Source organism: Lucilia cuprina, chromosome 2 (genome assembly GCF_022045245.1).
Source record: "Lucilia cuprina isolate Lc7/37 chromosome 2, ASM2204524v1, whole genome shotgun sequence".
NCBI classification, from domain to species: domain Eukaryota; kingdom Metazoa; phylum Arthropoda; class Insecta; order Diptera; family Calliphoridae; genus Lucilia; species Lucilia cuprina.
In genome coordinates, this window is record NC_060950.1 from 39300289 (window position 1) to 39322175 (window position 21887).

The following is a 21887-nucleotide window of genomic DNA, read 5'->3' on the forward strand; positions in this document are numbered from 1 at the left end:
TTCACCGTAATAAATGAATCAGTATATCGCTAATATGCATATTTAGCACTGTGAGGATTTAAAGGGAAGACTCTTTTGTGTTATTCTAACCAATTACGAAAAAGGCGGTTTAAGAAATATTAGTGAAAAGTGAAAACTGTAATTTGTATGGTTATATGTACATATGTTTTATAAAAATAAAAAAAAAGATGAAACTGGTGAAATACAAATCATGTTTTCTGGTTTAATGACTGCCTTTTTGGTTTAGTATTTAATCTTAAAGCTCTTTGCTTAAAGGCCTATAGTAGTACAACATCATGAAATATCTACTATTAAATTCAATTAAAATACATTAAAATTATTATCTTTGTCGAGTGTTATATGGGAGATTTTATACAACATAAACATGAAGAATGGACTTTTTATACTAAAGACAGCAAAATAAAATGTATTTATTTCTTATAAAGATAAATAAACTGTTCCAAAATATCATTCGGATTTAAAATTTTATTAACTTAATAAAAATATTTATTAAATTAAAAAAAAAAATACAATTATTTAAACATCCGAATTTAAAAATTAAAAGTGGTTTTATTCCAAAAAAGTCGTTTTACTTCATTTAAAAAACGGACATAATTCCACTTTCGATCGGGATGGAATTCTGTTATAGTTCTTATAGCAATAATTGCAAAATTTAATGAATTTGGAATCAAATAAAAAAGATGAATAACCTATGTTAAAATCATTACTTCTGTAGGTTACAAAGGAATAGTACTGGGTTCGAGATTGCTTACGACAAACTGTTTATGAAGGGGCATGGGTGATTGCTGGAGGAATTGGCAGAATGTTAAACATAAGGCCTGTCCACGAAAAAATTGACCAATTTTCATATGTATATTGAAGTAAGTTATGCAAAATTTGATGAATCCATACGGGAGATGTCAAGTCCCCATTAAAAGTTCTCTCGTTATACTCTGGATGTTCAGATGAATGTCAAAATTCTTTAAGTAAAATTTAAAGACTCTAGCTCTTATAGATTCTCATATATAGGGTTTTTTCTATATTATTTATATGGGGGCTCCAAGCCCCCAAATGAAAGACCGCTCTTTTTTCTTAAAAATGTTCAAATCAATATTAAAGTTCTCAATATTAAGTTCTTTAAGAATTTAGTTGTAATAGTTTCCAAGATAAACGAACTTTTGTATTTAATTAATATGGGTGGTGCCGCTCCCCTCATGGGTCCGCCAATTTCATACCCAAAATGATAACATGGATGTTAAAATAAGTGGCTCCGACAAAGTTTTTTATATTATCTCAAATTAACGAATTTTATATTACCTTAATGCGGTCTCCTCGTTTTCCACTTTCAGTTTAATCCCCTTTCAGGATTAAACTGAAATGTAATATATATATTGTAATAAAGTATATTTACTTCATTAATGGGGTTTTATTATTTTATAAAATTTATTTAAATTATAACTGGGTCAAACAAGGCGGAGGCCAGTGTTAATAATAATGAGTGTGAGAGAGAATGATCAATAATACTCTTTTAGTGATGAACATTAAGCTTTGGTTATTGATTACAGAATTATAATGGTTACATTGTTAGGGTGTCCGGTACATAAAATATATATATATATATATATATATTATATTATATATATTATATATATATATATATATATATATATATATATATATATATATATATATATATATATTATATATATATATATATATATATATATATATATATATATATATATATATATAAAATAATGAGTGTGAGAGAGAATGATCAATAATACTCTTTTAGTGATGAACATTAAGCTTTGGTTATTGATTACAGAATTATTATGGTTAAATTGTTAGGGTGTCCGGTACATAAATAAATATATATATATATATATATTATATATATATATATAATTATATATATATATATATATATATATATATATATTATATATATATATATATAATATATATATATATATATATATATATATATATATATATATATGTACCGGACACCTATATATATATATATTATATATTATATATATATATATATATATATATATAAATATATATATATATATAATATTATATAATATATATTATATATATATTATATATATATATATAATCCCACAATTAGATTCATTCTTGCCCTTACTTACTTACACATAAGCTGTCAGTACAAATAACAGTTTTCTCATTATTTCCTACTGCAAGATCAATTGCTACGACATTGCAGCAAGTTCAGCTGAAACAAGTAATAGTGCAATATTCGGCTGTGCCGAATCTTATATACTCTTCACCATAGTGTATTTTACATATATTACTTTTATAAATTTTAATTTTTTTCGCAACTACATTATTATTACACCAAAAGCAATCCAAATTGAACAACAACAACGCTAACGACATAAAAAACAAAATACACGTGTTAATTAAACCAACAGATATCTAAACATACATAACGAAAAACAAATAAACAATGCAATATAACCAACGTATATCCAAATATACGAACAGAATTCACTAAAAGAAAACAAAAACGAAATACATAACTCAATGAAGCCAACAGCATTCAAACATATAAAATAAAATACACAGCTAAATAAAACCATAAACATCTACACACACATGTTCATCTTTTTCCAATTCATAGTGCCGTTGTTGCTTTTTTAACAAAACATGAAAAAAATACGACCGATTTTGCTGATTTTAAATAGCGATCTTCTCAAAGCATGTCTAACAGAATTATTGAAGATTCGGATCTCGCCGATTCTGGGGTCCTCTTAAAACTTATTTCAACAAACACACAGACGGACATAGCTTAATCAACTCCCCTACCTATAAGGATCCAAAATATATATACTTTATGGGGTCGAAAAATTATATTATAGAAATTACAAACGGAATGATAAACTTATATATACCCTTCTCACGAAGGTGAAGGGTATAAAAATAGCTGTTTTAATATGGGACCTTCTTCTTAGAACTTATTAACTTCAGGTTGTTATTAATCAGTTTGACAATCAAATATTTAATACGAGAGTTCCGCAATAATTTCCTCGTAAACATTATTCATATGATTCTTATTTCATCTCTGCCCTGTAACTGAATGTCTCCAAATTCCTTTTTCTACAAATATGCAGCAAATCTAATTCTCCTTCCGGTACGACTGTTTCCCGAAAATAAACCCAGGTTTGCTAAAGCAAAAATGTTTTTCGGATATATCATTCATTCTTATTTGATAATTATTTTTGTACAATTTAATTTGAAATCTTCTTTCTATGTGAAGATATTATCATTCTTATGCCCATTAATTATATTTTGTTTATTAATATTCCCAATTTATAGTAGTGCAATTTAATCTTCGAAATTGAAAGTAGGCAAATATTTTTTTCAGTGCAATTTCATTAAAAAGCAACCAATAGTGTGTGTGTGTGTAATGGTAATTTTTTTCATCTGCCTCTCTATACGCCGGTATATGTTATACAGGAATTGAACCAAGCTGAGAAATTATTTGAACGAGGTAAATATTTTACTCTGTCAAATTGTCTCTTTTGCCGATTTTTGAAAAATTCTATTAATTTGAGCTGCATCTTTCTGTTTCTGGTGTACTTAGCGTCGTCCAAGATAGACAGTAAGCGAAATCAGAATTTGCAATTGAAACATGAATAGCAGCCAACGTGTTTCTCGTATTAAGAATTGTGGGGGAGCCAGAGTCATCAGCAAAGTTCTCCAGAGAGTCCACTAGATGACAAATTCTAAGAACCAGAAATGGAATTCTGTCAATTTAAATCCCCAACAAGTAAATGAAAATTCTATAGAAGATTTAATATGCTGGGTAACGTGAAAGTTATTCAATACTAAAAGAGCAATACCTGCTTTAGCATATTCATCAGACTTGTTGTGGTGAAATATTTTATAACCGGGAAGTTGTAAAAAATTTAAATTTCTCGACACAATATATGTTTCCTGAAGTCCGATAATTGTAGGCTTGTATTTAGAATCTAGATTTTCTAGAGCGTATTTAAGTGCTATAAATCCTTTGATGTTCCACAATAAAACTGTAATAGTCAGTCCAGTATTCACATTGACGATTAAAAAAAATATTATTCGCAACTTTCATCATTATTATAACCTCTACCTCCATCAGTGGTTATAGAGGGTTTATTTAAGTTTGTCATTCCGTGTGCAACACCAAAAAATATTCATCTGAGACTCAACAAAGTATATAGATTCCTGGTCCTTATCAAATTCTCAGTAGATTTAGCTATGTCCGTCTGCCTCACGTTTAAACTAAGCAAAGGAAGCCCGCCAAATTCACCGAAAATGTTCACTAAAATCCGAAGCTGTTTGGTATTGAAAATGAGCAATATCGGCTCACATCGAGAAAAGTTATGAATCAATATTTATAACAACCTCGAAAAAATAATCATTTTTTACACATTCAGATGTAATTTTCTTGAAAACTATGCAAGAGTATTCCATGAAAATCACCATACACTTGTTTCTACACAAGAGCTTGATCCCTGCTGAAAATTGCTAGAATCTCAAACAGAAAATCACTTAGATTGACAATATTCATTACCAAATAATGATATAGATACAGAATTTTGAAATTTTGTCTTTATGTACATAATTGGAGCTTCCATACAAAGTCCAGTCTATAATTGGTCATATCTCTTATACTGGGTCAAGCCCTAAAAACGCTTTAACCGTATTTAATTAGTTGTATTATCAACTTGTGTAGAACAAAATTATATATGTATAAGTATTTTGAAAATCCTTAAATCTTTCACGCTAAGCGCTAAAAAATATAAAGAAAATGGCGTTTGTAATGTTCAATAAATCTTGGAATTGTAATAGATTTAAATCTTGAGATTTTTCTATTTAAGACATGAGAAAACTTATTTCTACAAATATTTGAACAATTAGAAAAGTATAAATATAAAAGTAGCTGATGGTGGGTATATAAGATTCGGCTCAGCCGAACTTGTCTTTTTTCTCTATTTTTTGGCAAAGTTCTTTTATATGTTTCGGGTGTTATTAAAACGTTCATTTTGATTATATTATGAATCTCAGAATAAGTAGGAGTTCTCTTATATTACATTTAAGTTGAATTGTACCTTTCCTCAGATATATAGATATATTGTTAATATTTAATAAATTTAAGTAAAATGGTGATGGGTGATTTTATAGGAGCTATGGTCAAATGAGGCCCTATAATTATAAAGTTTGTGAGGGTCATTAAGGCTAGTATAGAACTTGCAGCTTTTTGTCGAGATACAAGTATATTAAACATAATTATGAACTTAAAAGTTATAATTTTCGGGTTCAGTTGTGAACTGAACCCGAACCAGACCGATGAATACTATTTCAATAGGCTTCGTCTACGATACATTGAATTATCTCCAAAATTGCGACCTATAGTTTGATTTAAAAGTTAAAAAGCCCTTTTCGGGGGTTCAGTTGTATGAGGGCTAGGTGAAATAATGGACCGATGTTAACCATTTTCAATAGGCTTCGTCTACGGTATCATAAAAGATCATGTGCAAAATTTCATTAAATTATCTCCAAAATTGCGACCTTTACTTTGATTACAAAGTTTACAAGACCTATACGAAGGTTATGGAGGCTAGGTAAAATAATGGACCGATCTTAACCATTTTCAATAGGCTTCGTCCCTGGGACAATAGAAGATCATGTACCAAATTTCATTGAATTATTTTCAAATTGTATTTTGATTATGTTTACATGGACGGACGGACATAGCTAAATCGACTCAGAAAATGATTCTGAGCCGATTGGTATACCTTAAGTGGGTATAGGACCAATATTATTGTGCGTTACAAACATCAGAACAAACCCAATATACCCTCCCCACTAAAGTTGCGTAGAGTATAAAAAGGAAGGGCATGTCGAGTCAAATGATGTGTGAGTTTCTCTTTGTGATATTTTCCGAACTTCAGTCACCTTCTGATCCTAAAGGGATTTAGATCCTTTTTAGAAATATCAGATCGCCAGTTCGCTTTTCTGTAATGTCTAAGTAATCAAGAGAAATAAAATTTAAGCCATTTTCAATTTGAAAAACATTATAAAAAGCCAATGGTTTAGTTTCCAAGTCCGATTGTCCGATTGTCCGATTGTACTGACGCAGAAGCAACTAGATATCTTTGAATGTGATCATCGTTATAGATAAAACTAGGCAAAGTTATAAAAGATGTTGACACGGCGAGTACCCGGCAAAGACTGAAAAGAATTGTATTTATTTAAATTATAATTCAAAAACAATTTATAAAATACAAATTATTGAATAGTGTGTACTACTACGTAATTAATGTTGTTAATGTTAATGGGCATTCTTTCAGAATATGTTTTATTGTGAGGATTTCAAAGCAGTGTTCACACGTTTTAGGTTGAGTTTGTTCATAATAATGTTGTGTACTAAATCTTGTTGTTCCAACTCTATTTCTAGCAATTATAATGCAATCATTTCGACTAAAGCAGGAGTGCCCAAAAGTTTCTTATGGAAGAGTAAATATCAACACATTTAAAGAAAAACATTTTATGTTGCAAAAACCAACACATTCATACAAGGAAAAATAAAAAAACATTTCATATACGTACACGGCTAAAAAATAAGATTTGCATTTTTTGTTAAAATAAAATAATTTTCCCTATTGTTTTGCACATCTATTTTTTAAAGAATAGAAAAAAGTAACTGAAATGTTTTCAATTATATGAGAGTAGATTGTGAAATTTAAAACACACCAATTTTTCCATGTGCTTTTTAAAACAATTTTTTTTACGATAATAATCTGCCTATTCATTACCCTAGATGCCCAGGAATCCAGTGAATGATAATTTCAGAAAGTAGTGTTCAGTTGTTTAGAACATTTTCTTCTTCGAATTTTAGGGATTTTGCTGCCCTTAAACTGTCGGTACAAAACAAAATTTTTCCTTTCTTTGATGCGTAGGATACTGCGAATCTAAAAAGCTGCTAGTTCCGCTGGAAAAATGCCGGCATTGTTTGGTACTATTGATTGTTTTATGGTTTTAGTCATTTTGTTCAATAACAGCATACGAAGTGTTTCCATTTGAGTAAGATCCATCGGTAAATATTAATAATTTGGCATTATATTTCTCTTTTTCGCTTTAATAAAGTGATTGAAATATACTTTGATTTACACTGGTTTTTCTAATAGAATTTAAGGATGTGTTGATTGTAAGCATGAAGTTTTATGAGTTTCTTATTTTTGGCACAGTTGATAATTTTGGTAGTGGTGTTTTCATCTTCTTGGCACTTTTGATTATGTTTTGTCCGCAAGAATATGGTATGTCATCTTTGTCCATTAGTTCCTAGATTGGGTTGTGCAAGCCATGTTATACCTTTTGCCAAAAGCTTAATAGATTGGTTTAATAAAATAGTTTCAAAGTCATTTATTTTTGCTTCTATTCTTAGTGCTTCGATAGGAGTGGCTTGAAGGATCCCAGTGACTGTGCAGAAACATTTGTTTATATTGGCATTTACTTTCTTGGTGTTAGTTTTTATTGTCCAACCATATAGGGCCTTTATGCTTAGTTCAAATTATTTTTAACAGATTATTTATTCTTTTTAGTTTGTCGATGAGTATCTTGATATGTCGATTCCAAAGAATGTTTTTTGTGAAGGTGATTCCTAGGATGAGGCTATTATGAAAATGTCTGCGTAAATTGATATGTGTTCTATGCCTCTAAAGGATCTTTGTTTATCAAAAAGTGAGTTGATATAAGCTATATAATATCACAGATAATGGCTAGCCTTGAAGGACGCCATTGTCCAATTCATAAGATTTTGAAACAAAACCATCTACTCTTACAGATATTGTTCTGTTTGAGAGAAACGATTTTACCAGCTTTAACAGATTTTTGTGTACTCCCCATTTGTGTAGTTCCTCTATAAGAACAAAGTTAATTACTTTGTCAAAAGCTTTTTCCAGATCTTCTGACAAAATCGTAGTGCTTTATTCTCTCATATTTTCTTTTAGTTTACTCTCTATTTGGTGGCATAAGAAGAAAACTCCCTTGTTTGGTAGGTAAGCGTGTTGTTCTTTTGCAATGAAATAATTTTGTCAAACACTTTTGATATGACAGGCAATAGTGATATAGGTCTATGTCCGTCTGCGCTGTTTAAATTTTTGCCTGGTTTTGGGATTGGGCTCAATATAGCCCAATCCCAGAATATGATATCATTGTCAAGGTAAATAGACGGAAAGTCGACTGATCTTGAATGTGTTATCTTTCTAACTTTATTCCACAGCATTTTTGAGTCAAAAAATGATTTAAGGAATTCAGGAAGTTTTCCCATGTTTTGCGTTTGGCTTCTGTATTAATGCACAATTCCTTCTGTAGTTTATGACATCTAAAAAGTTTTTTCTTCTTCTAAATAGTTTCTAGCAGCATTTTTTCTTGTATAAGAGATGCGATATGTGCGTTGAACCAAATAGGGTTGTTCTGGCTTTTATGTTTTGGACCTTGACTTACCGGCATTGATTTATGTTCTAATTATACCCTTCACCTTCGTGAGAAGGGTATATATAAATTTGCCATTCCGTTTGTAATATCTATAATATAATTTTCCGACCCTATAAAATATTCTAGATCCTTATAGATAGCGGAGTCGATTAGGCCATGTCTGTCTGTCTGTCTGTTGAAATCAGTTTTTTAGAGGACCCCAGATATTGGCGAGATCTGAATCTTCAATCAATCTTAAAATCAGCAAATTCGGTCGGTAAACAACGGAGATATAAGCAAAAATCCGAGACAACCTCTGAAAATTTCATCAAAAAATGTCATATTTTTCATGTTTTGTTAAATAAGCAACAATAACACTGTATATTAGAAAAAGATGTACACGTGTGTGTAGATGTATTTGGTTTTTCAGCTGTGTATTTCGTTTTGTATGTTTGGATACTGTTGGCGTCATTGAGTTGTGTATTTTGTTTTTGTTTGGTTTTTGTGAATTCTGTTCGTATATTTGGATGTAGGTTGGTTTTATTGTGTTGTTTGTTTTTGTTTTTTTTTTTGTGTTTTTCGTTATGTATGTTTAGATGTCTGTTGGTTTAGATGCCTTGTGTATTTTGTTTTTTTTTTTTTTATTTCGTTTAGCGTTGTTGTTCATTTTGTTTTGCTTTTGGTGTAATATTAATGTAGTCGGGAAAAAATTATAAAACTAATATGTTTAAAATACACTATGGCGAAGGGTATATAAGATTCGCCACAGCCGAATATAGCACTCTTACTTGTTTTGTTACTTATTGTGGCCGCTTCTTTATTTATATTGTCAAAAATTAGATTGTTAATAGAAAGCTCATCAGTGTTTCTCGAAAAAACTACCCAGTCAGCTAGATGATCGTTAAATCTTTTGACGTATTTATTGTGGTAGGAGTTACCTTTCTGGATAAAAATCTCCTTAAGCACTTCCAGCTTAAGAAGATGGCTAAATTCACCGTAGTCATGGATATTTGGTGAATATTTTCTCCACATTCTCTGCACAGACTGTCGAGAGTTTTAACGTGAGCACCTGCCGTGTCGGCCTTATCCCACGGTGGTCTTTTTCATCCACAGGGTAGACTTGAGAACGGTCTACCATCGCCCCTTTGTCTTCAATGAAGACTCAGGTGGCAATTTTTGCACATTGGCTATGTCCGGTCCATGCGCAAGTACTTTGCTGGAGTACTCGAGCTATCTAATCTCTTGCCAAAGTAGTCACGTTGAAAGACAACCACACTACTATGGCTCTGTTGATTCGGCAACAGCACCTAGAGACGTAACCGGTGGACCGAAGCACCATCCATCAATAAGCCGTAGACATTGTTCTTACTCACAGTGACACGCTGTGGCAAGTCTGATATGAACATATCTCGACAAGGAAGGAAAATTATACGGGTGGATGAGGCCCGCATACCTCTACATTCATTCCGTATCATATACAATTGACTCCTTGTACACAGTTAAGCGATTTATGATAATTAATGGAAACAGTTATTGTATCAGTAGTTGGCTTTTCTGAATTTCTCAGCGGTCTTCAGGTTATAAGTTTTGAGGAAAAGGTCTCTGATTTAAGCTCAAAAACGTCGGAGTAATCATTCGAAATGGTGTTTTGTATCTGAAAGACATTGTATACCGAAATTGGTTTAGATATTATATCGAAGGATATGATCGTCACATTATCTTATTTATGGGAGAGCTACAAAGTCATCAACGCGGAACCTTTTACCCCTGTTGGTTAAGTTCTCATTTAATCCTAGTTCCCTGAACCTGTTGTGGTTCAGGGGTATGAACCATTCATATTTGGGTGGTTCAGTCCTCAGAAAGAGGTTGAAATTTTTTTCTTAAAATTTTGTTTATCTTGATATTTAAGCAACAATAAATAAGAAATAAAGAAACACGTTTCTGTTTGTTTAACGTAAAATGAGAAAACCGCACTTATTAAGAGAGAGAAAAAAGATCAACTTAACACGGCAATTGCCTAAGCAAGACAGTCGAAATTTATATTTTCGATTAATTGTCTGATGAAGTTACAAAAATAATTCTCTTCAGATTATGTGCAGTATTATCGGATATAATTCGTAAGGTTTTAATAACCATTGTTAACTTAATAATCGTTTTTCATAGGGCGGTTAGGAAACTGAGTTTCTGAACATTGGAAATAATATACTCAGTAAGCAAAAGGAGCGCACAATAGGCCCGATCATGGCCTAGGTGTATATGTTCGGATTTGATGAACTATCCTCCTATCAACCTAACCTAATTGGAAACGGCCATTTTTTATTAAATTTTTTTAAGTAAAATCAAATTTTGATAAAAATTTAATTGTATTTTTTTCAAACATTAAGGGTTTTCAAATAACTTAAAGAGTTTCTTATCGTGCATTCAACCCCAATTTTTTAATAAATTCCCAATATTTTAGGAAAACTAGAAATGTCTTATGAAAGAATTATTTTAAACTCAATAAGAATTCAAAACGCATCTTTCACAAAACATTAAAGTTTTGACAAAACACCAACAATAACAGTGAGTTTATTTTTTCTTACATTCCTTTCTACACTTGGCTGGTTGTCTTTCCAACTCTAAATGCAGTTGTAAGGGAAAAAATAAAAACAAAATAAACAACTTCTATTTTGTTTTTTTTTTTTTTTTTTTAAACAACAGAATATGGTATTCAGTTTTAAATGCACGGGCACTTGCAAATTTAATTTAAAAATTGATTTCGGGATTTTTATTATTTTTTCAAATAAGTTAAAGAGTTTCTTATCGTGCTTTCAACCCCAATTTTTAAATAAATTCACTGTAATGTATTGATGGTGGGGAAGCTAGTTCCTATGCGCATTTCGCCGGTTGCTTAAGCCAGCTCATCAGGAAACCTTTCCCAATATTTTAGGAAAACTAGAAATGTCTTATGAAAGAATTATTTTAAACTCGATAAGAATTCAAAACGCATCTTTCACAAAACATTAAAGTTTTGACAAAACACCAACAATAACAGTTTCATTTAATCGTTCAAAACCATAGTAAACTGTGCAACCTATGCATGTTTCCATTCTCGCAATTGAATTGTATGGAAATTGATTTGCATAACCTTTGTAAGTTTGAGCGACTATTTAGATTGACAATCTTGAGCAAACAAATTATGCATTTAATAAATCCGTTCACTACTCTTCACTTTTGAATTTATGGATTTGAATATTCACTTTTTAAATATATTTTGTAAATTGTTTAATTTATTATTTTTTGATTTCGTTTGACATTGTCCTTAAATGTTTATAAATATTGTAAATGAAGAAAAAAATGAACAGGGGTTTCATGAAACAAGTCGAATAAACATTAAAAGAAAACCCTTATTATATGAAAAAATAATATTTACCTAAATACAATAAAATTGTTTATCAAAAATAAAAAATTAAATTTATATAAGAAATATACAATTTAGAAGCGTGAATTTATTTAAAATGAATTAAAATAAAAAGCTTTAGCAGAGATTGTGGAAAAAAATATTTCCCTAATACAATAACTAATTCTATTCGTTCAGAGTCATTTATGTGTATCAATAAATTGTCCGATTTTACTAAAGATACAAATAAGCAGCAACAATAAGAATACTTAACTCAATATTTATTTAATCTAGAAATAAAAGTAAGTATAAGTTTTTTTAATTTTTCATAAGTGATACTTCAACAGACCACTGACGATTGACTTCCTCGTAGGACAAGCCCATGGTTGGTCACCGATATTAGCAACAAAAATATAATTTTAAAGGATTTCGTTCTCAGATGTGCACAATATACAAATTAATAGGATCGGTTAAGAATTGTGCGAGTTATAAGCGTTTAAAGCAGCGTTGCGCGTTCTTATTGTTCTAATTACGAAGATTTTCGGCAATTCACACGTACATAATACGATCGTAAATAAAACTCATTACAAGAGCGTAAAAATGACAAAAATTATCTTTAGTTGCTTGACAGCATTCAACAAAGTAGGTTGATATCGTTTTATTTTGGAAATTGCAAACAAAATACGTAAAAACAACATCATTTGCAAACAAGAGAGTAACTTGCAAAAACTCATACACTCCAAAAACTTTTCAGGAATGCATAATAATAAAAATACATAAAAACGATATTTTTAATACTTTTTTTAACATTTTATATAATAAAAAATTTATACCCTTTTCTATAATTTTTCGTTCGTTTCTGTAAATGTACAGAAACAAAAACGTTAACATGGATTTTTTTGTATTCAATAATAATAACAGTTTTAAAATTTGTTTGTGAATTTGATAATCAATTTAAATTTACCAGATACACAATTTGTTTAAAGTTTAGAACAATTTTAAAAATAATTTGTTCGAAATTTGAAAAAAAGTTTTATGTGGTAATATATTTTCAATTTTATTTCATATGGTAACAAAAATTGTTTGTCAAAATTATTACAATTATTTTGTTATTTTTTATCTATTCGGGAAAAAACGTTATAATTATCTTTTGATATCGTTTATTTTCGCGATTATTACCCCAAATGTTTACATGGATGTTAAAGATATTCGTACAATGGTTGAGCCCTCAAAATTCTGTTCAACCATGTTTATATGGATGCTTTAATTGTCCATACAAAATTTGATGACTTTTGCTGTTGAAAATTCTGAGATGCGCGACCTTTACTATTTATTTCGAATGTGGGCGTAGCATTCTGCCTTCTTGAAATTTCGAAATAAAAATAATTCCTTTTAGACATACAGGAAGACATTGTGAAAATATCATGAAATCGGTCCAGCCGTTTATTAGTTAAAAAGTTATAAACGGCCATAAAAGGTACCAAAGTCATCTTTTTTACACATTTTTACACCCTAAACGTACACCCATCTACTTTTTTTTTGTAGAAGTCAATGCAGTTCATCTGCATCTACTTTTCTTGTATGTCTAATGCGTAAACTAGAAAACCTGATTAACCCGTTTTTTTGCCTTTTTTATCCCTTAATGTTCTAATTTGCAAAAATCGCTGTTTTCTGCAATTTAAAGATACTATCACTACAAAAACACCAGTTGTTGAAATTGACATTTCATTTCGTTTCTAACAGAGCACTTTTATGTTAAAAAAATAACATTTTACACAAAATGTTTATATAATAAAAATTCATGTTACGAACGATAACAGAACGAACGTTTAAGTTTTAGAATAAGGGTATTAATCTTTGTAAAGAAATAAACGTATTTCTTTTCTTTGGATATGTTTTTTGTGTAAAATTTACCATTTTACTTGTTATCATAACAAGCGTAATAAGGAAATGTTTTTTCTAAGTGTTTTTTAGTATTTTCTCACCACTACAATAACAGTTTCTCTTTCTGCGCTTGGCTGGTTTAAACCTAGCAGTTCGATAAAGAGTCAATGCATACAAAAATGACAGTAATTTTCACTAACCAACTGGATGATTGCAATTCGTATGTTTTGGGTCATTCGTCACGAATGTACCCTTTGTAATCGAGAATGAAGACAGTCGTCACATAAGTGTCCCCTTTGTAAGCGAGAGCGGAGGCAAGCGTCTCTTTACTGTCTCCAAGTAATCTAGAGATTAGACTCTTAAAAGTTGTTTTCGTTTTATTGAACTTCCGAAAGTAGTTACTTTACCCATCTTTTGGAGAAATGATTGTTACTTTCTACTAATATGCCACCACCTGGTTGACTCAAATTTATATCTTTCGGGTCAATCGTCACATTATTGCCCCGTAGTATTCTAGAGAGTAGACACTTGAAATTTTTAAATTTTAGTTCCATTAATATCTTACCACCAGGCAGACTCCAATTCGTATGTTTTTGGTCTTTCGTCACAAATAAACTCTTTGTAATCGAGAATAAAGGCAGTCGTCACTTAAGTGTCCCCTTTGTAAGCGAGACCGGAAGCAATCGTCTCTTTACTATCTCCAAGTAATCTAGAGATTAGACTCTTAAAAGTTGTTTTCGTTTTATTGAACTTATAGCAAGAAAAGTAGCTCCAGTTAAATAGCTAGTAATGTGAATGACTTCCAAGAACCCATTTGGAGATTACCTTTGACAATTTAGTTAAAATGGTTGGTCACCTTGGTAGTCAGGTGGCTTGGGGCCACCACAAGTGGTAGGTTAAGTGCTCAGTTCGGGACTGTCCCGTCGAACTGCTGGGAAGTTGTTACTAATACATAGAAACAAAAGTCACACGTATGTAAGCTTAAACTAAAATCCAAACAAACAAAGCCAGAAAAAACAAAAAATTGTAACAAAAGAGCTTATTGATAAAAGAGAGAAGAGTGCATTACATATCTGATGTGTTTTGTTTCTGTATTTTATAGTTATGCTTTTTACATACATATTTTTATAATCTGAATTATTAATTTAATTTCGATTAGGTAAGCGGAGCTCCTTTTGTGTACGCTAGTTACAATAAATTTACAAAAGTAGTAAAAGTAAAAATAATCCACATCTACTACTTTTAATTTAGGGTTCAAAACGATTTTTTTAAATCTAAAAAATAAGAAAATTAAATTTTAAACACTAATTATTATATATGAATTTATTTTAAATTGTGTTTTTAAAAACTAAAATTACTGTTATACTGGCCTTATTATTTAGTGGCCAATTTAATTGAGTTTAAATAAATCCTTTAAATAACAAATTGTGGTCTTGTTGTTATTTGAATGTATAGTACATATCTGTGGGTTACATTTAAATATCTAAATTTTATATAATGAAAATATTTGTATATGTATTTCAATGATCAAAATAATAAAAATTAGGGATCCGCTTTGTAACGTAGTGTTATGAGCTTATTATCAAACCCGTCGAAGTATGGATGTTCCAATACGTCTTTTGCTGATATGCGATGAACTGGATCGTAGATAAGCATTTTTTGAACTAAATCAAGTCCTTCGCTATTAAGATTTTTCAATTGATTGGGTAATTGATTTGTTGACCAACATGGAAACGTATTTTTGTAATCTGGAAGTGATGTAACACCTGGCCAAATTTCTTCTGTTGGTGTTTTAAGTATCCTGAGTTAAATAAAAACAAATATATATATATATATATATATATATATAACAATTAAAAATTAATCATTTGGAATTTGCAAAATAATTATTTATCTTTTTAAGAAAAATATTTTTTGGAATACTTTTTATTTATAATTTTCGTAATAAACAAACAAAAAACCTGATATACTGTATGCACTCTAGCTGAAGCAATTGTCCGTGCAGCATGTATTTAAAACATATTTTGTAATATTTTCTAAAATATATGTCGGAATTACAAAAAAAAAAAAATTTTATTTTAGGTTAAACTGTCGAAATAAATTTTGTAATTGCAAAAATGTTAAATGTTAAACGATATATTACACTGTGATACAAAAGTGAAGAAAAATAAAATGCTGGCGTTCTCATATACCAATTCTATTTCGCCATAGAGTACGAATATATTTTTAGTTTTCCCCTATCACTTTGTTAACTTACTTTTTAAGAGCAAAAGATGCGAAAAAGAGCCATTTTTTAAGTTTTAAATTTGAAAAATCATAAGTTTAGTAGTTTTCATCCGATTTTCAAATCCGATATTTTTTTAATGATACAAGTGTTGCCTTTTAATCCAAAAAAAGAAAACCAAAATTTATGGTCAAATGTCTGAGTTACGGTTGTTTAAGTAAAAAAAAACTCACACTTTTTAAAAAAAAAAAATCATTTTCGTCATGCTCTACTTTGGTCATGAGGCGGTGAGTTTATCTTTTATTAATTTCCTGAAGAATCACATAAAGGAAGGTTTCTAAAACTTGTTATTTCATAAAAATCTATGAAAAACTGGATGATTTATGCCAATTTTTCTAATAGCATGTTCCTCAAATTTTTGGTTTTCTCCATACAAATTAATTTTTGTATAAAAATGTTTATAAACATTTTTTAAACTTGTTACATAGAAAACCAGAAACATGAACGTTTTTGTATGGAAGAAATGTGCAATATTTTTAAAAAAATTTAGCACAATTCATAACCTTTTTCATCGATTATTATAAATTTACAATCATTGGAAACCCAATTTAATGTGCCTTTTTTCAAATGTAATAAAAGCTAAAGTTACTGCTTCATGGCCAACGTAGAGCAGTATGAAAATTAAAAATTGTGAAAAAAGTGTGAGTTTTTTTACTTAAATGGCCGTAACCAAGACATTAATCATAAATTTTGGATTTATTTTTTTGGGTTGAAAGACACCACTTGTATCTTTAAAACAAAATATCCAATTTGGAAATCGGTTGCAAACTACCAAACATATATTTTTTTAAAGTTCATACTTCAAAAATAGCTCTTTTTCACATCTTTTGCTCTTAAAAAGGAACTAAACGAAGTGATCGGGAAAAATTAAAAATATATTCCTACTCTATGGACTATAACGAAATGGAATTGGTATATGAGAACCCCTGCATTTTTTTTCTGTATCACTGAGTTATTATTAAAATACAATTTTCTGCTGCGCAGCAACATATGCTGCACCGAATCCTTTTGGATGCGGACCATGGTTCTGTACAGTTTGCCAAAACCGACTGCACCATATGTCCATCCAATTAAGGTGCAACTCTTGTTTGGGCTGGTGTCATCTCAGAAACTGCTCCGGACTTAACCATCATCGAGAGTGGTTGGAAAATTTCCTCGTCCCATGCTGCTTACACCAACGGCGAGATTCAACATCGTCATCTTCCTACGCTACCCCTCCGCCCTCTCCTCTCCGGAGACCTGGGATGATATCCATATTACAGTTCAACTCCAAAACAAAATTTCCCGATATATGCAACACAACAACATCGTTTTCGCTGCGCTCCAGGAGACGAAACTGACCAACAATTCCAGTCTGCAAAGTTGTAACGGATACAACATTCTCCGAAAAGACCGCACCAAAAGTAACGGTGGAGGCATGGCTTTCATCATTCATAACACCGTGCAGTATAGAGCCATTTCTGTCGATTCTAACTCCAGAGACCAATACCTTTAAGTTCAAGGTATTGCAGTTAGATCGAGAGAAACCGACTTAGAGCTCTATAATGTCCGTATTCCGCCTGCAGCCAGCTGTACAGCAGGCTTCAGAGAATTCACCGAACGCATCTTCAGTGCAAGCCAGGCTTGCAGATGAAAGAGATGACATCCGAAATGACAACCCAGGTGATCCTAGGCTCATCCAGCTGAACCTTGAAATCAACAAATTGGTAAATGAGGACAAGTGGAAAAGATGACAAGATCACTTGAAGAACTGCAACTTGAGTTCGGGTGTTAGAAGGTTGTGGTCTACTGATCGATCTCTCTTTAACCCGACGAAGAAGGATGAGAAGATCGCGATTAAGTTTGCAGACTTCCCCATTCCCGACCCTGAAGGGTGCTAGCGCGCATTGCCATTGCCATTTTATAACCTGGGAATGACGCGAAGGAGGGAAAATCATACAGGATCTTGAGGCGCTTCTCCTCCCCCAGCTGTCCAGTCACCTAACAGCAGATCGTCACCAGCATGGCTTCCGCAAAATTCACAGCACCACCAAAGCATTAAGCGTCGTTGCCACTCAGATACCACAAGTTTTAAATCATGGACGGTCCTAGTAGCTCTTGACCTGTCGAAGGCTTTCGACACTGTCAGTCACGCCACACTCTTCAAAGATATCCTGCAATCCCCAATGTCCAACAACACGAATGATGGATCGTAAATTATCTGAGTGGACGTCAGTCGTTCGTGGAGTTTAGAACTGACACATCAACCCATATAGTAGTACATATAGGCGAAACTGAAGCGGTTTTCAAATAAAAATTTTTATTCTCTTCACACAGCCGAGCTCTGAGAAATAAAACTTGTGAGAAATAAACGCACTCACTAAACTTCAAATTTTCTTCGCAAAATTGCGAGGATATAAGCACTTATTAGTTTTTCTTATCACTTAAACTTGATGTTAATTATTTTTTCAACACTTTTCATTTATTTAAACCCCGAAAATAATTTATATTTTAGAAACGAAAAAAAAAAATATTTTTTTTCTTTGACATTTCATTTTAATTAAAACTGAAAAATGAAAAGTTGTACATTTTAGTATTTTAGTATTTTACATACTTTTTTTTCATTTTGCATTAATGCAGAAAATATAACAAAAAGACGTGTTTATAATATGTTTTGAAATAAAATATCTTTTCAAAAAAATAAATAACTAATATTTTCATTCACTGCCAACCTCCCACACTGCCCAAAAATTAAAGTCACATATTAAATTTCTTGAAAATTATCCAATTGTTTAATCATAAAAATCTAAAAAAGTTCACTGCCAACCTCCCACACTGCCCAAAAATTAAAGTCACATATTAAATTTCTTGAAAATTATCCAATTGTTTAATCATAAAAATCTAAAAAAGTTTACGGGTGCAAATTTTCAAATCCACGAGACCTGGAGAAGATGGGCGGATGGAACTTCATAGAAATTTTTAATATCCAATCTATCTATGATATTTGGTGGATAAAATCTTTCAGAGATGGAAATTTCATATCGAATTTTCAAAATTTTGAAAATTTTAATTTCTTGGGAAAGATGGAGATTTGATATAAAATTTTTAAATTTTGAAAATCAAAATTTCTTGGGAAGGAAAATCTGAAATCCACGAGACCTGGAGAAGATGGGCGGATGGAACTTCATAGAAATTTTTAATAACCATTCTATCTATGATATTTGGTGGATAAAATCTTTCAGAGATGGAGATTTCATATCGAATTTTCAAAATTTTAATTTCTTGGGAAGAAAAATTTGAAATCCAGGAGACCTGGAGAAGATGGGCGGATGGAACTACAGTGGTTCATTTGGTGTTTGAATGCGTCCAAAATTCCATTTTGAATGCTCCCACCTTATCCTAAACACCCTAACTGCTCTGATAGCATTTAAACATAATTCTGTTAATGTTGATGGTTTTTGTCTCGGATAATAAATTTCGAAATTTAACTTCACACCCATTATTAACGAAGCAGTTCACACCCTAACGGATGCTTTCCGTATGGCGACCATAACTGCCTGTAAACCTTCCATCAAAAGAAGAAAATCCAAACCCTCATGGTGGAATACTGATATAGCAAATGCTAGGAAAGTATGCCACAAACTTTTCAATGAGGCAAAAAGGGCCAATAACAGGGGAAGTCCTATCTCCTCTACTCTGGAATGTGGCTATGAACTCCTTACTGAATGAACTGGATAAAAGGAGAATTAAGACTGTCGCCTGATGATGTCGCGGTAATGGTATCTGGCAAATTCCTGGATACTATATCAAACTGCATGGAATCTGCTCTAAACTTGCTTAGCAAGTGGAGTGTTTCCTGTGGCCTCAGTGTGAATCCACTGAAAACTGAACTTGGTCTTTTTACAAGGAAGTATAAGATTGAAAACTTTATGCCTCCAAAGCTAAACGGAATAAGAATCAATCTTACTGATCATGCGAAATACCTTGGAGTAATCCTTGACAGTAAACTATCCAGGAATATGAACATCCAAAACAGGATAAATAACGCAAATATAGCTATTTACACCTGCAAGGGGCAGTTCCAACGGGAATTCAATACACGAATCTCACTCAACTGATGGTGTAACAAATGTTTTCCCTGACGGCTACAAGAGGAGCGGAAGAGTGGGTGGTGGCTTTTATATTGAAAGATTTGGAATCAATTCCTCTTTTAGGCTACCTAATTATTGTAGTATTTTACAGTCAGAGATATCTGCTATTAAACGAGTCGCCAACTGGCTAAGGTATTACCTAATATCGGGTGATATATGTATATATGTATACTGACAGCAAAGCTGCGATCAGAAATCTAGCGGGTGTTTTTACGACATCTAGGTTAACCGAAGAATGCCGGGTATCTTTGAACGAGATAGCGAGACATTCTAATATAACGCTAATATGGGTTCCTTGACATAATAATTGTCGGGGAAACTGTATAGCTGACGAACTTGCCAGGAATGGTGCGATGAGAGGGGAGGATGAAATCGACGCATTTACTGGAATCTCTCTTACTAACTGTAAGCTACTGGTTCAGACTGAACTATATTATATGTTTTATCTTGTCTGGATGGGCTATCTGGGATATGTCTAAAGAATATCCAAAACTTTGTAATCAAACTGGTTGGTATAAAACTGGAAGTAGAGAGTGAAAATCTATTGAACTCCTACGACCACTAGGGTAACACAACGGGACCGCAACTAGGTGAACCCATGTGAGCCACTCATGTTTGATTGAGTGGCTGCCCTTCTTACCTAACCTATACTTTACAAACGACATCTTAATCACATCTAAAAATTATATATTTTTCGCTTTTATAAACCAAATATTTCCTTACAAATGAAAACCCAGTTAAAAGTGGGGAATGAGATGTAGAAAAGTCACTACAAATAATATATTCGAAGTACATCAAACTTTAGTGAAAAACCAATGAAATTAACATAAGCATGTCATTGAACGAATTCTGTTTATTTTTGACATCCAAATATCGTATTTTTATTGCATCTATGAATATGATTAGATGTAGTTCTTAGTTGTCAAAAATGAATAGCATCCCTCCAATGACACGATAATGTAAAATTCATAGGTTTTTCACCGAAATTGGAAGTATTTCTAGTATGTTATTTGTGGTGATAATTCTACTTCTTTTTCTTACTTTTTTTGCTAGGTTGTTATACTTTGCTTTTTAGTTTAAAAAATTTTAACCGAAAGTTTAAAAATTTCACCAATTTTTAAATATTTCATTTTTGTCACACACTGTATATGTACAAATTTGTCATTTCGTTTGTAATATCTATAACATATAAAGTATATATCAAAGTATAACAAGTAGTCCGACTCTTTGACAGCAGTACCTAACTCTAAGCATGTGTTAGTGAAAAAGTACCTAAATCTAAATATGTGTTAGTAACAAAAATGTATATGTATTGGTGCATTCTAAACACACAGAGTTTTATAAAAAAGTTACAATTTTAAATTTGTTCGAATTTTCAATACCAAAAATTGAAACTCTGTAAAATAAAATTCAACAACAACAAAAATGAAATGTCAATAAATTAACAAAAAAAATCTTCCAGTTCATGAAAATTAAACAAAATTTTAAATTAAAAGTTCTTTAAAACTATTTTAAAAAATTGCAGTTTTTTGTGGATAACTGCAATTTCGCGTACGATCCTTAAAAGTGGTCAAAAGAGTAAGTTAAACATTTGAGTGTGTTTGGCATTAATCCAATTTGTCCAAGTTTTTATGAAAATAAAACAAAATAAAGTTTCAAATTTTATGAGACGTAGATCTCTTTTATTTAAAACCAAATATTACCTCGTAGAAGGTTT

General features: G+C 31.3%; 1 protein-coding gene and 1 long non-coding RNA gene across 2 annotated transcripts in view; one reads left to right on the plus strand and one right to left on the minus strand.

The window, feature by feature from the left end:
- The first annotated feature begins 7417 nt into the window (after window positions 1-7417).
- Window positions 7418-21887, plus strand: part of LOC124421348 — a 29546-nt gene continuing 15076 nt past the window's right edge. The window contains exons 1-2 of the long non-coding RNA XR_006941596.1: window positions 7418-7540; window positions 7620-7758. This is a non-coding gene — a long non-coding RNA (uncharacterized LOC124421348). The remainder of the gene's footprint in view (window positions 7541-7619; window positions 7759-21887) is intronic.
- LOC111680681 (cyclin-dependent kinase 1) overlaps window positions 15047-21887 on the minus strand; it is a 19127-nt gene continuing 12286 nt past the window's right edge. The window contains exon 3 of the mRNA XM_023442375.2: window positions 15047-15557. Coding sequence (XP_023298143.1) covers window positions 15299-15557 — 259 coding nt within the window. The 3' untranslated portion in view covers window positions 15047-15298. The remainder of the gene's footprint in view (window positions 15558-21887) is intronic.